Source organism: Mustela erminea, chromosome 10, assembly GCF_009829155.1.
Source record: "Mustela erminea isolate mMusErm1 chromosome 10, mMusErm1.Pri, whole genome shotgun sequence".
Taxonomy (NCBI): domain Eukaryota; kingdom Metazoa; phylum Chordata; class Mammalia; order Carnivora; family Mustelidae; genus Mustela; species Mustela erminea.
In genome coordinates, this window is record NC_045623.1 from 13547386 (window position 1) to 13564346 (window position 16961).

Sequence of the window (16961 nt, forward strand, 5' to 3'; positions counted from 1 at the left end):
GATAATCACACTGAGTGAAATACTAGGCCAAGAAAAAAAATGTGCATTCTGTATGATTCCACTTACGTAAAATTCTAGAAAATGTAAACTGATCTCTAGTGGATTAGTGGGGTGGGTGCCAGTAGAGGGAGAAGTGGGGAAGGTTAGGTAAAAGGGTCACAGAGAGGCATGAGAAAAATTTGTGGGAGGGGATAGATATGTTCATTATCTTGGTTGTAGTAATGGTTTCATGACAGTATGTATACATGTAACAAAACATCAATTTATACACATTAAATATACATAGTGCAGCTAGAGTATGTCAGTTATACCTCAATAAAGCTGTTTAGAAAAACAAAATGTAACAGCATGCCAAATCAAACAATAGAGAAATACACAAGGAAATCAATGGGGAAAAAAATTACTTCTAAAAAGGCTTCCACGATGTCCCTGTATTTCCTGTTTTCATTATGGGTGGAAGGGGGATATAACATAACATCTGTTTCATGCCCCAGAGCACACCCTTAACCCTTGCCAGCTGTCTCAAAGTACATGCTTTTGGTGGTGGGGGTGGGGATGGATCCAATCACAACCATCAATTCCCGTAAGAAAAACAAGCTAAAGTGTAAGCCCTATTGACAACAAATATTTAATCTAAAGATTCATCTTTTGTATGAAGAACAACATATTACTGAATATGCTGTTTGAAATGGATGGACTGTAAAACTTTTGTTCTAATAAACATAACTAAGAGTAAATGACTACTGAGTACCTTAAATAGCACTTGCTATCTCATTTAATCCTCACAATATATCATTCTGCTGATAAAGCTTATAGTGTAAATAACTGGCCAAAAATCACACAATTAAATGGCAGTACTCTAAACTTTTGATTTGAAAGCTCCGTACTCATACAGCTATACTTAATTTGAATATTCTAATCAATGGCTTTGTAGACTGCCTAGTAATTATCTTTATGTCTCTCTTGTTTGAAAAGCTAGGACTTCACATCTGGACTTCACTCAGAGAGAGTAGGAATAAAAAATATCAGCCATTCTAACCATAAAAAAATTAAAATATGGCCCAAAACACCCACTGATTAAATCCCTTCTAAAACATGTTTTACAGTAAAGGTTATGAACGTAAATCTAAAAACCTTAATAAAACCTGACACCGCATGAGATCTAAGGCATGCAGATATAGTACACCCAATGTGGAGGACTCAAAAATAAATGATTTAATCTAACTTTTATTAGCAATCAAATCTATTTTTCCAAATGTTTTAAATGGCCATTAAGGGTCCTCCATCTTCCTCTGGAGTAGTCAAACCTCACTGGGAAGCCATCTCCTAGATCTGCTTAGAATTAATGAGCTCTCTTACTGAACTGTGGGATGCCAGCCCAGGCAACCCGGGACAGTTAGTTCATGAGCAATGTAATTTGCTTTCACTGTGGAAGGGATTCCTATAGTGTACTCATTCATGAAAATAAACTGGTCAAAGAGAAAGACTTTCACCAAGAATGTTTCACTCTGACATAATCTCTTGTAAAACAGAAAATCACTTTATATAAAAGTTCAATTACGACCAAATACAGTATAAATGGCCTCTGTAGCAACTAGATTTTTAAATACAGAGAAGCTGAATATTACTCTATTTTCTACCGGCTTTCCTGGTTCCATGCCAAACACGCCTTGGCTGCAAAAGAAGAACGAGGAGGCTTTTATATTTTGGGGAGAAAAGTAACTATGGTGGGGCTTTTCTAGAAGGGTGTAGTTGCAATCTGGCACTTTGCAGAAATTCTGGAAAATGAATGAAGTTCTTTTATAAATTTAGCTCTATATGTAGGATCTGGGACCTTTATAATAAATATATTCCTATAAAAACCCAAGCCCTGCCAATGTGACCTACTATTTATTTAGCAGCAACTGTGAACCATATGGTTTTGTTCAAAGTTGCAAGGTTGAAGAATAGATTTTATGCCCAGGAAAAAAATCTATTCTGAAGGTAAAGAGAAAAAAAAGATAAGCTTTTTTACTTAAACAGAAAGAAAAAAAACAATCTATTTCAAAACCTTTTCAACCCACGAAACATGAATTAAGAAAGAATACTAAATGTAAGAAAATTAGTAAGCTGCCATATTAGTCTGAGAAGCCCAACAGGTGCTTGTTGCTAAGCAAGAATTATAGAAATAGTAACAGTAAAATCTTTATATATTATAGAAGCCCAAACAAACAAACAAACAACTACAAACAGATTTCATTGTAACTTTAACAATCTGATATGGCAGTTGCTTTTCTCAAAAGGACTGAAACAGTTTTGACCCCAGCTGCTATTGACTTTATCTAACAATAGACTGTTTAAAGACGTCTCACTTCTGGTGAAGCTATTCATTTCAACCTAGACTGCATCTAGCTTAAGCTTCAGAAGATAACTTTATCACCTCCAAGCCCTATGCAGACTAAACACAACACTTGTGCCCCATTCTGAATGGTATCTTATATCCAAATGTTCCCTTAATTATAGCTCCTGCTTCTCAAGCTGCTCTTTCAACTTGTCAGAAGCTGCCTAAAGTAACTAAAATTGGATTCGCGCAGAAAAAATGTATTTTAGGAAAACATGTGCAATAAGCACCTACGCATCTGTTAACATTAAAACCAGAAGGCAGTATGTTCAGCCACATAAGAACAAGCTGTAAAATTTAATAATTCACAACATCCACTCTGAAATCTTATGGCAGTCGTTTATTTATTTATTTATGGATATTTTATTTATTTATTTGACAGAAAGAGAGAGAGAGAGAGAGAGATCACAAGTAGGCAGAGAGACAGGCAGAGAGGGAGGGGGAAGCAGGCTCCCTGCTGAGCAGAGAGCCTGATTCAGGGCTCGATCCCAGGACCCTGAGATCATAACCTGAGCCAAGGGTAGAGGCTGAAGCCACTGAGCCACCCAGAGCCCCTCTTGCAGTCTTTTAAAGCAACGCATCACAATGGCACGATCATTTCATCTGTTTGACAAGTCTTTACTGTCTGTCTGTAAGCCCTACGCTGGGTGCAGAGGATACAGTGATTAGCAAAATAGACACTTTTGGTTTCTAAGGCTGAAAAGCAAAGAGAAAATAAGGTTGGCCTGGTTTTTCTATTTGAGGCAGCCATCCCCCCACCATCCCACCACAATTGTGAAGGGGTTGAGGCCCACAAGTTTTTGTAAAAGTCAACTGTAATATTAATATGGGGAACCGCCTCCCAGAGCCCCAGTGCCAACAGGGGTAGATCTTCAGCTGAGTGTCTATAACACATGTTGCCAAACTACTGGAGTTTTCTAAAATCTGATTGCTATTTATAATAATATTGCTCCTAGAAAATGCTTTCTGGGTTTTACAGGGAGTCACTGGTATGAGCCAAGCACTTCCCAGTGCAGCTTAGGCAGAGAACTCTTCGGGTTCTAAGCTGGTAACACCTATGGGCAGGAGAGCCAGGTTCTCAGATGAGAACCAAGAGAAAAAATGAGAAAACAACAGGCAACACGAGTGAGAATTAGGAATGAGCTCACACTTCCCCCAATCCTTTTCTCTCTTCTCTTCATTGAGCAAAAAAATACTAAATGGGAGGGTGTCCTGGGTTTAATCAGTTTACAACTACTGGTAACAATGGGATGGGGTTATGAGAAACAGAATAGTTTCCAGGGATATACAGGGAAAGGAAGAAAATTCACTAATAGTGACAAAAGGGGGAGGCCTGTGGAAGTGGCAGAAATGAGTCACCAGCCAGAGTGAACATTTATATGCAATGTACATTGGCAGGGGAGTCATTAGAAAAACCAGGCACTGCTGAGGGCACACTAGAGTCATCCATTCATAATATTAGCGACCACTGACTGTTCCTTGGATATGGGGAACATGGTATGTGCTGAAAGAATCTACATAAAGGGTAAAAAATGGCTCCCAAGCTGTTGCAGGATCTGCAATGCCTGGCAAATTGCAATATTACACAAATACTAGTTATTAATCATTTATTCTTATTACAGAGAAGGAAGCTGTGCTCCAGACAGATTGAATGATGTGACCAAAGTCATACAGTTCTAATTAGCAGTATGGAAGGCAAAGACGCAGGCAATGAACTTTAACATATGTGACTAGGCATGTGTCAAAGCCATAAACATGTGATCCCCAGGGAGCCACGCAAACCCAATACTGAAACAAGCAGGGAAAGGAGGAACAGAAAACAGACTCCATCCTCACCTCCACCCTCCACATATCAGAAGGGAACTGCCTCATGCACTCTGGAGAACGAAACCACTGGAAATTACTTATCACATATGACAAAGCTACCAGGGAAAACAAAACAAAACAAAACAAAAAACCCAATAGTTTTCAGTGATAAACTACCCTGAGGCATACTCATTGAACAGAAATGTGAGTCTTTTTCAGTCATTCTTGAAAAACACATTAGCATGTCACTTTAAGAGCACATAGAAATAATAGGTTTAGATTTAATTTTATCACAATTATAATTTTAGAGTAATCCAAGAAAAGACTACCCAGATATGACCAAAGGAACACATTTACTCTGTATCAGTGCAGGAAGGGAAAAAGGCTTTTTGTATGAACTCTTTTGAGTGGTTATTGTTGCTACTTAGGAAATCACTGATTCTCTAAGCCTCCTTGCAATTATCTAGAAAATTATCTTTGTTGCTGCAAAAAAAAATATTCATGGGGTCCCTGGGGAGCTCAGTGGGTTAAGCCTCTGCCTTCGGCTCAGGTCTTGGGATGCATTGGGCTCTCTGCTCACTGGGGAGCCTGCTTCCCTCCAACCCCTGCCCACCACCCTGCCTGCCTTTCTGCCTACTTGTGATAATAAATAAAATAAATAAACAAAATCTTTAAAAAAAACCTTCAACAATGGAGCTTCATATGAACACACATGAAATAAACATTAATATTAATGCAATATTTTAAAAAGCAGATAATTTTGAAAACAAAACAAAAAACCCCAAAACACTTCATAAACTTTTTACCAGTGAGTTTTAAGATGTATACGGATATAACCTCTAATTAAAATTTGAGATTATAAAGCTCTTCTTAGATCCTTAGTCTTGGGTGAGCGCTCTGCAGGGGCTACTCTCTCTAGCATGCTCAAGTCTCTCTTCTTTGACCATTTCTCCTCCCTCTCTTCCTCCTGCTGCTTACACAGATACCCTTACCGTCTTTTCTTTGCATCTGCAAATCTGACCTCAGGACAGATTGGGAAACATCCTCACAATGGTGTAAAGGGTTCATGAAACTTGAAAGGAGGTATCCCCCCTTATATTTTTTAAATTAGACATTATTTTTTTAGAGCAGTTTTATTTTTCTTATTTTTACTTATTATTTATTTTTTTTAAAACAGATTTTGTTTATTTATTTGACAGAGATCACAACTAGGCAGAGAGGCAGGCAGAAAGAGAGAGGGGGAAGCAGGCTCCCCACTAAGCAGAGAGCCTGATGAGGGGCTTGATCCCAGGACGCTGAGATCATGACCTGAGCCAAAGGCAGAGGCTCAACCCAATGAGCCACCCAAGTGCCCCTTACTTATTATTTTTAAGTAGGTTCCAAGCCCAGTATGGAGCCCAATGTGGGGCTTGAACTCATGACCCTGAGATCAAGATCTGAGCTGAGATCCAGAGTCAGACACTTGACTGACTGAACCACCCAGGCACCCCTATTAGAGCAGTTTTAGGCTCACAGAAAAACTGAGTGGAAAGCAGAGATTCCACATATGTCATACCTGCCTCCCCCCTCCCTCTTATGTCTTAACAGGTATCAAATACTAAAACAACAGTAAGAATTCTTTATCTGGGGTCTAGGGAATCCAGAGATGGTCTTCATGGAGTCCTTGATCACCCAGATATTATAACCTGAATTTTGGTATATGGACATATATACATTTTTTAGGAAGCAAGTCTCATTGCATTCTGAAGCAGCTGGCATTCAAAAATGGTTAAGGCCTCTAAGCCAAAGAATGAAGTTCAATGTCCAGACATGAGGTAGAGAGACTAAAGAACTATTTTGGGGTCAGAAAGGCTTTACCAGCATCCTTAAAAGCACACCACACAGGTAGCTGCCAGAGCAAGTATCAATATGTACACCCAGACCTTGAACTTCAACAATGGCTACAGAAATAGGTTAAAACAGGTTAAAGAAATTTCAACCCATGAAATGACTTTCAAAACATACAATGACTTCTTTTTTTTTTTTTGGTTTAACACACCTTTAAAGCCTCTATCACGAGATCCCTTGCTTCAAGCTCTCCTTCAAGAATACTGAATAGTGTTAGGAGTTCAGGCTTGCTGAGTTTTTCCAGATTCATCCTGAAAGCCTAAAACAAAGACAATGATCAGACCATCTCCAGAAGACAGAGTGAGTTTGATATTACTAAAGAAAAAAATAAAGTGAGCCAGACAAGAAAAGAACAACAATTACAGTAAAAAATGGTTAAAGATGGCAAACAGTACAATTAAGTAGAAAAAATAAGAGCCTCTGATATTAATCATAAACTGAGCAGTAAGGGAAAATAAAATTCACCTTAATTACGGATTTCATCACTATTCAGAAAGATCAATTTTTCATCATTTTTCCTCCAGGCATATTTATGAACATCCTGGGAGGTCTCAGAAAGAATTAGTCATGAGTTTTGTTACTAGAAGCACAGGTAAAATTCTGTTACCATGAACACTATTTCACCAGAAAATCATGAGATCATGAAAGACTTCCCAGTTTTAGAGAACCAAATTCCTAAACTCTTTATAAAACATTCTGGCCTCTCTCTGAAGTTGGATGAAACAAAACTTGGGCAAAGACAATGGCTGGTGGCAATATGGGAGACAATTCTTTTCAAACCATCTGCTTTCACATGATAGGTGTTCTCTCTGAAATAGAGTCTAAAAGGAAAAACACCTACCATGGTATTTACTATATTTCACATAGTAAAATAAGACTTCAATGTAGCCATCATACAAATATACTTACAAATAATTTCTTAAAATATACCCTCCTTATTAAACATCTTAACTGGACAGATTACTACAAACTGAATTTATCTGACTCAGCAAGTTCGCGTTTCCAAGAAGTCTTATATCTTCTGAAATATGTTAAATGGCAAACTGCATAGCACAGACTCAATCCTTTCTACAAGATTAATTTCTCAAAAATCACAAAGAGACAGAAGTTAGACTGCTACACAATTTTCCAAGGGTCTTCTGACCAGTGGGTATGGTGAGATACATTTTGTAACTTCCTAGGCTGAGCAAATACTACTTTCCTTTTCCCTCTTTTTACTTCCAAATTGTCACTCTCATATAGTTTCCTTTAAAGTGAATTACAGCATGACTAGTTCACACACCCTCCAGTAATTCCCAACTCTTATGAGCACATGAAATTTTAGGAGGCAGACAAAAGAGTCATTGATTCCTTCCAGAGCTACCGCCTCTCAGTGAGGGAGAGCATGTAGGGAAGGCCTACTTCACTGTTGTTAGACTGTGTTCCAAGACATGCCGTACGAATCTTTTGCCACATGGCAAAATATGTTCCATCTAACTTCAGTTTTAACTGCTAACTTTCTAACTACTGAGTTTTAGCAGCTGGTTAAGTGGTCCTCACTTTGAGATTAGAGAAGACCTCTCACATCAGGTATTTTAAAAATAACTAAAAAAACCTAATAAAGCACATAAACCTAATAATGCCACACACTTAATTTAAGATAGGATGCTGGAAAGACTGTCTGGCTTTGCAGTCAGATAGATGCCAGGTCTGTATAACCTTAGCTGTGTGATTTGGGGCAAGTTTTCTGATTCTCGGTTTTCTTATCTGTGAAAGGGGGATGATGATATCAAACTCATAGGGTTGCTGTGAAGACTGGGTTAATAAATGTAAAACATCTCGCCAAATTCCCGATACAAGCTGAACAATGGTCTAATTATTAATAACTAGTATCCTCTCTCATTTTCCACAAGAATTCTAAGAAAGGCATTATCAAAATTGGGGGCAGCCAAGATCAATGACCTCAGAAATACCTTCAAGCTGCCCTTTTGTGGTTTGGAAACACAAGTGGAGAGGGGTGATAGCATCCTGGAGTGAAGAACAGTGAGGAATTTAAGCCACCAGTTGAGTCACACTGGTTTCGTGGATGAAACCCTTCCCCCTCTTCCTGATGGTTTCATGGTTCAATCTCGCAGAGATTAAAAAGCACAGGAAAAATCCTATCGTTTTATGCCCATGCCCTTCCCTCCCAAGATATTAAGCAGAATAATAGGCACTTGGAAAAGTACTCTGTAAACACCAGCTACCCTGAGGAAATGAACAGGATGCAGAAACACCAAAATAATAATGGCACTGTTCACATATATTCTCCTTTTTTTCCTTCAGTATCTTTGTAGTCCTTCAAAACTCTTATTTAGAGATCTAAAACTGGGGCTGAAGGAAGCAGTGCCCGGTGAGGAAAGCTTAACAGACTGGGAGCGAGGTGTGCAGAATTTCAGTCTGGGCTCTGCCACTGAGTAGCTCTATGGCCGTGGGGACAAAAGTTACCCAGTTGCTCTGGCTCGGAGTTTCCTCACAGGTAAAATCAGAAAGACTAGATCATCTCTAAAGTCCTTCTGGTTTTCATTCCAAACTTTCATGGGTAAAAATCCAGAACTAATTGTTAGAAAATCCAATGAAATAAAAATAAAGTGAATATACAATAAACTAAAACAGACAGTACCTAAATCAAAGTCTTGGATCTGTTGTGATAAATATACGTCCTCATAAAAGAGGAAAATTGAAACAATCTTCAGAGTCACTTAACTATTCAGCCTAGGCAAGAAAAAATTCCAATCTTTGTCAATGGCATAAAGCACTATAATCTTGTTATCTGCATTTGTAAATCGCTTCACCATACAAATCTTAGTATCTGGAACAATCTGCTAGTATGTACCCACTCGTCCAGCTGAGTGTCTACATAAGGTAAATACAATACAAATATGACACAGGAGGAAAAAAAGGGTCACAGCTCTGTAACTGAAAAACCAATAGGTCTGTTTTCACATACTCTTATAACCTTTCTTTGGAAATACTAAAATTCAGCAGTTCTTTGCTGTTCTTTATATTTGAATCCAATCTTAAATTTGCAATAAATTTAATATAAATGAAAGACCATAAAACCACATCATGTTTTAGGGGAATAGTGATATTCCTGGGAGTGGGGGTAAAGGTGGGGGGTGGGGATGATACTGACCTGATAAGTGGCAGTCACACTTTCTGCCTCGAGGATAAATTCTTAAGGTCTTCTTCAGTTAAACTTTGGGAAAATTGGCAAATATATTTAAAATGCCATCAGCATGGTGGAAGAGTGTCCGATGCTACAAAATAATAAGAAATTTATTTCTATGTTACTATACCATAAATGATTGGATAAACCCTATGAATGTCAGCTATGATTACAACTGATAAGGCCTGACAGGTGTGGGTTGATACAGACAAGAAAGAAAACAGCCACTTTTTCAAGTCGAAGCTGAGTAATAAAACAAAAATACCATGCATCTGACTTCCTTTTTGCAATTATAGTTAGGGAAGGTGAGGGCTTTCAAAACCTTTTTTACTTTAAGATGTGCACTGCCATTTCAAGGACTAACTTATGAATGTCCTAGAAGAGAAATGACTTTGTCTCCCTGAACTGACAAAAGCCTATTTGCTTAAATCACCATGACTGATGCACAATACACTTGGATGGAAAAATTACATAATTACAACCGAACTTTTTGAACTGCTAAATTTTGTAAGGTACACCTTTATACCCTCACCTTCTGCCAGGCAATGCACAGACAAATCAACCTGTCACCATCTGGACTTTGTCTGTAAGGCTAATTCCTCATCCTAGCTCCTACTTTTCCCCATTTTTTCCCAAATATTAAGTGTTGAATTACATGCAAATTCTGCGTTTATATTTTCCTAACAGTATATCAGACCCTGCAAACTTTTAAAAAAATGATAGACTTTAAATTTTATGAGGAAACACAACTTTTGTCCTGTACTTTAAGGCACCAACTCTTAAACTTGACTCCCGTTCTTGTCTAATATATAAATGATGTGGCCCAAGATATTTGGAAAAAGGCTGTTGCTAATTCCATATTAATTGTCAGAAATAAGAGTGCCAGATTTTTGGCGTGTCATAGTCTACAGACTCATTCTCTACTTGCTTTCTGAATGAGCTGTTACTTGTCACTGTCATGATCCATTAAGTAACTCTGAAAGACAAGATCATTTCAACCAGATGCTCAGTTCATTCCTTCCATTTGAAAGTCTCCAAGACACAACTTTCCTTAGAGTTTAGAGGCAGATATGTCTGTACAAGGCATGCCTCAGTCTATAAATCTGAAATAAAAACCACTCGTAGACAAGTTGTCTGAATACATTATCATACACTGCGGCACAGCTAACTGTAGCTATAGTAAGCTATACAGCTTTCTCAATTAAAAAAATAAATGTATATAAGAAAAGAGACAGGGCGCCTGGGTGGCTCAGTGGGTTAAGCCTCTGCCTTCAGCTCAGGTTATGATCTCAGGGTCTTGGGATTGAGCCCCGCATTGGACTCTCTGCTTAGCAGGGAAGGAGCCTGCTTCCCTTCCTCTCTGCCTGCTCTCTGCCTAATTGTGATCTTTTTCTTTGTGTCAAATAAATAAAATCTTAAAAAATATATACAAATTATACATATTTTGCTACCTGGGGAAAAATAAACCTATTTATGGGATAGGTATGAAACTTATTTTTAGGTTATCAATAAAAAATTTTAAATATCAGTTTGCCCAGCGCACCATTTGGTCTATTCACAGGCTACTTTCCATCAAGCCAGGTCCAACAGTCAGGAGTGTGTGAGTCTTCGACACAAGCTTTTATGTGCCAACAGTCACAAGAGTGGAGGCTACCAAGAAGGGTGCCCTCACCCCTCCTTGACCCTCCTCAGTGGCAGTGCTGATTTTGCCATGGAGGTATGTTGCTGTGGCTCGGGTTCTGTTCATTTTCCCTTCTCTGGATAATACCCAAGCTCCATTCGTTCTGGTTCTGGTTGCTCCTTTTCATTCTTGACGAAGCCCCAGGTTTTGCTCTAGAAATCTGAATTCTACAGGAGAGCAGGAGTTGCTGCCTTTTTTAACCACAGGGACACTGGTTGGCAGAAAAAGAAACACCCTAGGTTTCTATAGCTATGTAAGCAGGAGGGCAGGGCAGGGTGGAGTACAAATGTGTTTGTATATCAAGTATCTGGGTGTGTGTATGTCTTTATGTGGAACAGTAGGCTTGATTTCTAAATAGTGGGTAGTATGGGGCATGAAAGGGAGAAAGCACATTTTTGTAAGTCTTAGGTACTTCTGGAAATAGAAACACCTTAAAAAAATCTACACAGATCTGAGTTTTTCTTTTTTTCTTTTTTTCTTTTTTTCTTTTTTAAGTCAACTTGGCTAGTATAAAAAACAAATCAGTTGTTTTGCCCAGAAAATCACACTTGCAAACTGCATAAAAATCACTTCTTTAATATATACTGAGACATCAGATTTAAAAAAACATACTTGGGCTGCAACTGACTGGGATTCAGGCCATTTAGTAAGTTTTTAGTATTAGCAATAAGACAGAAAGCAAATTTGTTCCAACTATGTGAGGATTTTCACATACATATCAGCTAAGGCAACATATAGGAGGCCAATTAATTCTTAAAATTCAGAGTCAACACTGACATACAAAATGGGTGTTTTTGAGAGCTTTCCACTAGATAATGCACTTCCTTAAAAACCCAGAATATATGAAACTTAAAAAATAAAATAAACACGTCACATTTATAAATACTAAATCTAAATATGGACAAAAATGCACTGCTATTTTTAAAAATGTATCCAAAGCAACCTACTATCTGGTGGAAGGTGTTGACACATTACCTTGACTATCTCAAAAAGATTTGTTTCCCCACCCTCTGGCACTTCTAGTTTTTTGGAAGGGTTATTTACACATTTGGGGTAAGAGAGTGGCAACATTCCAAACTATATTTCTCATTCCACTTTTGGCATTTTAGGATTAGTCTAGGGAAGACAAACATGTCAAAATACTACCAGAAAATAATTTTCTGACCAAGAAAGCAGATCTTTTGTATGTTTACTAAAGAAAGTTGTTTTTGCTATTATTATTTACAAAGGTTCTAAAACCAAGGTATAAAAACAAATATCATTTTATTGAATTCTACAATACTAAGCAATATAAGCTTTACTACAAATGACAAATCAATCTTTCAGTTGAAGATAAAATATATTACTGGACTATTTGGATCCTTATGTGTCTATGTGTTATAATAAATGTTTGGACTAGGGGTGTCTGGGTGGCTCAATCAGTTAAGTTCCAACTCTTGATTTCTGTGCAACTCATGATCTCAGGGTTGTGGAATCAAGCCCTGCATTGGGCTCCACGCTGAGTGTGAGCCTGTTTAAGATTCTCCCTTTCCCTCAGCTCCCACCCCCTGCTCACTCTCTTTCAGGAAAAAACAACAACAACAACAACAAAAAACCTGTTTGGGCTAAATTGGATGCCTGCCCCCATTCAGATATTCAAGTCTTGATCCCCAACACCTCAGAATATAATGCATTTGGAGACAGGTCTTTAAAGAGGGAATTAAGTTAAAATGCAGTTATTAGGGTAGGCCCTAATCTACTATGGCTGGTAGCCTTATAAGAGGGGAAACCTGGATACAAACAAGGGACAGGGAAAGACCATGTGAAGACACAGGGGGAAGAGGGTCATCTAGGAGTCAAAGAGAGAAGCCTCAGAAGAAACCAATCTTGCTGACACATTTCCAATTTCTAGCCTACAGGATTTTGAGAAAATAAATTTCTGTTGTTTAAGCCATCCGGTCTGTCTTGTTATGGCAGTCTAAGCAAATGAATACAACATGTTAACCATTTACTACTTTACAGACTCTTAGAGCAACTAGATCTGAGCCTTCCCATTACCAGGAGAGTGCTGTAACACTTCTCAGAATGCCTGGCTTTGTCTTATTGCTATCAGTTTGTTTTTACAAGCCACACTATAGATAGTATTATATAAAACAAAATGGTCTCAAAACAGTTTTGAAGATTATAAATTTCACGACCCTGAAATGTAATATGAATAATACACTTAGAAAGAAATTGCAACAGTGCTAAGGGATCGAGATGCTTGTGTATCGATAGTCAATATAGACTTTGAAGTAGGCCTCAAGAAACCAGTTCTGTAATGAAGCTAATTAACGTCGACATTTAAAATACTTTTAGTACTCTATTCAAACATACTCTATTCACAGCAGATTCTAGGATGCCAAATTTTCTGGATTTATGCTTAGTGCAGAAATGAATAATGATATAATTGAGCCTATCAACGTTAATCATCACCACCTCAGAGTTGTATAGCAGAGTTTTCCAAGAAGAATTCAAGCAGGAATAGTTATAACAAAAAAGACATTTATCGAGCTAAATAAAAACAAAACAAAAAAGATAAACATTAATGTGTTCCAGGCAGTGTTCCAAGTACCTGCCAAGAATTAATTCAATCCCCACAACAACCTTAGATGACAGATGCTACAACCACCATCACATCCCCATCTTACAGACTAGAAAAGTGAGTTACAGAGGCTAAATAACTTGCTCGAAGTTTCCGATACAGTATGCAGCAGAAATGGTATTTGAGCCTAAGTAATTTGATTCCAGTGGCTTCCTTAACAACCACTGCGACTTGGTAACCATCGTTCACATGTGATCTTCTCATTTTACCAGTTTTATGAACTGTACGGTAGAAAAACCTCTCTAAAACGTGATCCACAAATCTGGAAGGGACCTCAGCAATAATCTCATTTGGCACTCTTCATTTTACAGATGAAAACTGAGACCAGGGTTGTTCAGTGAATTCCTGAAGATTACAGTTAAATAGTAAACTAGTTCTAACACCTATGTCTTCTATAGATCCAGTCTAATCCACTTTCTGGGACACCATGATGGATATGAGATTTTTGTTTTGTTTCACTCTGTTTGAAGACTCCTGCATCTCTGGTATATCTCTTTCTGTGTGTGAATATCCATCTCCTTCTCTCTCTATGTGTGTATGTGTATATGTCTGTTTCTCTCATTGTTTCTCTTATTTGTTGCCAATAAGATTTATAGGAGTATTGAGGAAAACAAGGAAGTGGCCTCATGCCCATAAACAAATATTCAAACATCTCTCCCCCAAAATGAGGACATTTAGCACAACGCTATTAAAAACAGGTCTGTCTACCTGGGTATCTGTTTACACCCTTTCAAGTATTCTCATCTGAGACAAGACCAAACCAGAAGAACTACATTAGTTAAGCTACTGGAATGTGTGTTAATGAAAATGAATAACAGATTTTACATTAATATTTTTCATTAAAAATGTCTTTTAGCATTAGAAAAATACCAGAAGTATGAACCATTAAGTATATGCCGGTTGACTTTATTTAGCTTAAATGAAATTATAACAAGATTCATTGACATATACATCTGCCTGTATCATCTATCTGTCTATCATTCCCCTAAACTTCTGTATATCTGAAATAATGCCACCATGAGTTGTAAAATACTACAACAAAGAAAAAAAATAACATATAGATTGATTTTCTTTCCAGTAAAATGATTCATGGGCCATAATTCTAGGAACAGCCTGAAATACAAAAACCCTTCAAATGTCAATGTAGAAGGAAGTTGTTGACTCCATCAGGATTCCAAACCGGGAAGAAACAGAACATACACACAAGCCATAAAATAGTCAAGGTATCTGTATTGTAGCTATGCTCATAACCGGACTCTCCTAGAACTGCAAAAAATTCCACAATAAATATTATAACTGTGTGTGTTTTACCTTTTAAATTTTGTCTTCCTTTTTAAATGAATTTTTTTTTTTAGAGAGAGCGTGAGAGCGAGCATGACTACACAGAAGTAGGGGGAGGCAGGACGGGGCAGGGAGAGGGAGAGAGAGAATCAATGTGGGGCCCAACTCGAGGTTAGATCTCAGGACCCTGAGATCATGACCTGAGCTGAAATCAAGAATCAGAAGTTTAACCGATGGAGCCACCTAGGCACCCCTTAATTGTTGTATTCTAAATCAGATCATGGATTTAAAAAATAAAAGTTTAACAATTTGCTACCGGCTGAAAATTACCGACGATGGACCTAGCAATTATTTTTGCTCCAAGGTTCCTCAGGGACAGTAATGCTCTTGAGAGGTGGTATGTTGCAGCAAAAAGCTGTGTGGGCTTTGGAGTAGGACAGACCTAGGTTTGCATCCTGGCTCTGCTACTTCATCATTCCTCTATCCACTTAACCTCTGAGTTTTCAGTTCTTCATTTATAAAATGGGCTAATACCAACTACTTTAACAGGATATCGACCAGTTAAAATGAGTGGCTGGTCAGTTCTCATCCCTGGAGCACATACGTGGCTTCATTAGCAAAGATAATGAAGTTTTACTTTTCCTATGAGTTGCCATTTTCTATTATTCATGTGTCTAATCTAGAAATCAAAACAAGTTTACTCCTTCTGACTTAGTGGGTTGAAGGTCACAGCTCAGGAAAATGCACAGCATTTGTTCAGGCCAATGGTTATCTCCATACTTGGGAAAAGAAAAGGACATCCTTCTGCCTACACTAGCTTTTTGTGACTTTAGGACACAGGTGAAAAGCATGACTTCATTTCCACAGAATTTTTTACAGCTTTTAATCAAGTCACAATTTTCTTTTTCGAGTCACAATTTTAACTTAATGCTTGAGAAATTGATTTTCTAAAAATAACATGGCTATTTTTTACATTATATTAAATGCATAGTGGATATGTATCTATATTTATAACCCAGGAGCAATTACGACCTTCTGTTTTATCAGTTCTTCTGTTTTCATATCTGTCTTCTAAGACCTCTCTCCTTGACAAACTCAAGTTGATTAAACTTAGCACCTAGCAGTGTGGTTCAAAGGGGTTTTTTAAAGTATGCTGGTTGGAAAGAAATGTACAGCCCTGAATTACAGCCAGCAAGACTGGGCTTTAGCTCTTCTAGGAAATGAGAAGCCACTAAACATTTTTCATCAGGTAAATTTCACAACAGAAGCATACTTTTAGGAAGGAAAAGAGCTGATTTGACTGAAAAACTGGAAGCAGAAAAAGTAGTTAAGAGAAAACTTCGGGGCGCCTGGGTGGCTCAGTGGGTTAAGCCGCTGCCTTTGGCTCAGGTCATGATCTCAGGGTCCTGGGATCGAGCCCCACATCGGGCTCTCTGCTCAGCAGGGAGCCTGCTTCCCTCTCTCTCTCTTTCTCTGCCTGCCTCTCTGCCTACTTGTGATCTCTGTCTGTCAAATAAATAAATAAAATCTTTTAAAATAAAAAAAAAATGAAGAAACTTCAACAGTGCAGGTATGAGGCAAACATGTGTGAAGTAGGATGGCGGCAGTCAGGATGGAGGAGAAATGATGGATGCAGGAGACTTCGTGCGGAATTTACAGTAACTTGGTACTGGTTCCATTCCATGACACAGGAAGCAAAATTATCGCAGATCGGCTGAACTTTTAGACTGATTGACTAGAATGATGATGCCATTAACAGAAACGGGGATGTTAGAGAAGGAACTGGTTTTAGGGGAAAATGGTCACTGATGTGAGACATGCTGAATGAGAAGTCCTCAGACTCCCAAGAAGAACGAAATGTGTTAAGAGTCAGTTAGTGTAGGGAAGACTAAAGGTTTCGAAGTGGAGAAGTCTTCATGGGTAGAGCCTTTAAGAAAATTCCTCCAGTGCCTTCAATTTAAGAACAAGAGGCAATAGGAAGGAGCTGATACATGGGATGAGACCTGATCATTTTTGTATCCTCAACTATTAAAGCACTTAAGAACCAGATTTGTTCTGTCCTTATTCCTGAACCACCTGCTACAACAGAAAGGTCTGGCTGGCAGAAACTGAGAGA

General features: G+C 38.1%; 1 protein-coding gene across 2 annotated transcripts in view; it reads right to left on the bottom strand.

The window, feature by feature from the left end:
• Nucleotides 1-16961, bottom strand: part of CTTNBP2NL (CTTNBP2 N-terminal like) — a 51299-nt gene that overhangs the window by 29078 nt on the left and 5260 nt on the right. The window contains exons 2-3 of one of the 2 annotated variants that reach the window (XM_032301628.1): nucleotides 9228-9351; nucleotides 6225-6332 (exon numbers count right to left, since the gene is read on the bottom strand). In XM_032301628.1, coding sequence (XP_032157519.1) covers nucleotides 6225-6323 — 99 coding nt within the window. In that variant the 5' untranslated portion in view covers nucleotides 6324-6332; nucleotides 9228-9351. The remainder of the gene's footprint in view (nucleotides 1-6224; nucleotides 6333-9227; nucleotides 9352-16961) is intronic. The other variant, XM_032301627.1, reaches the window with a different exon arrangement.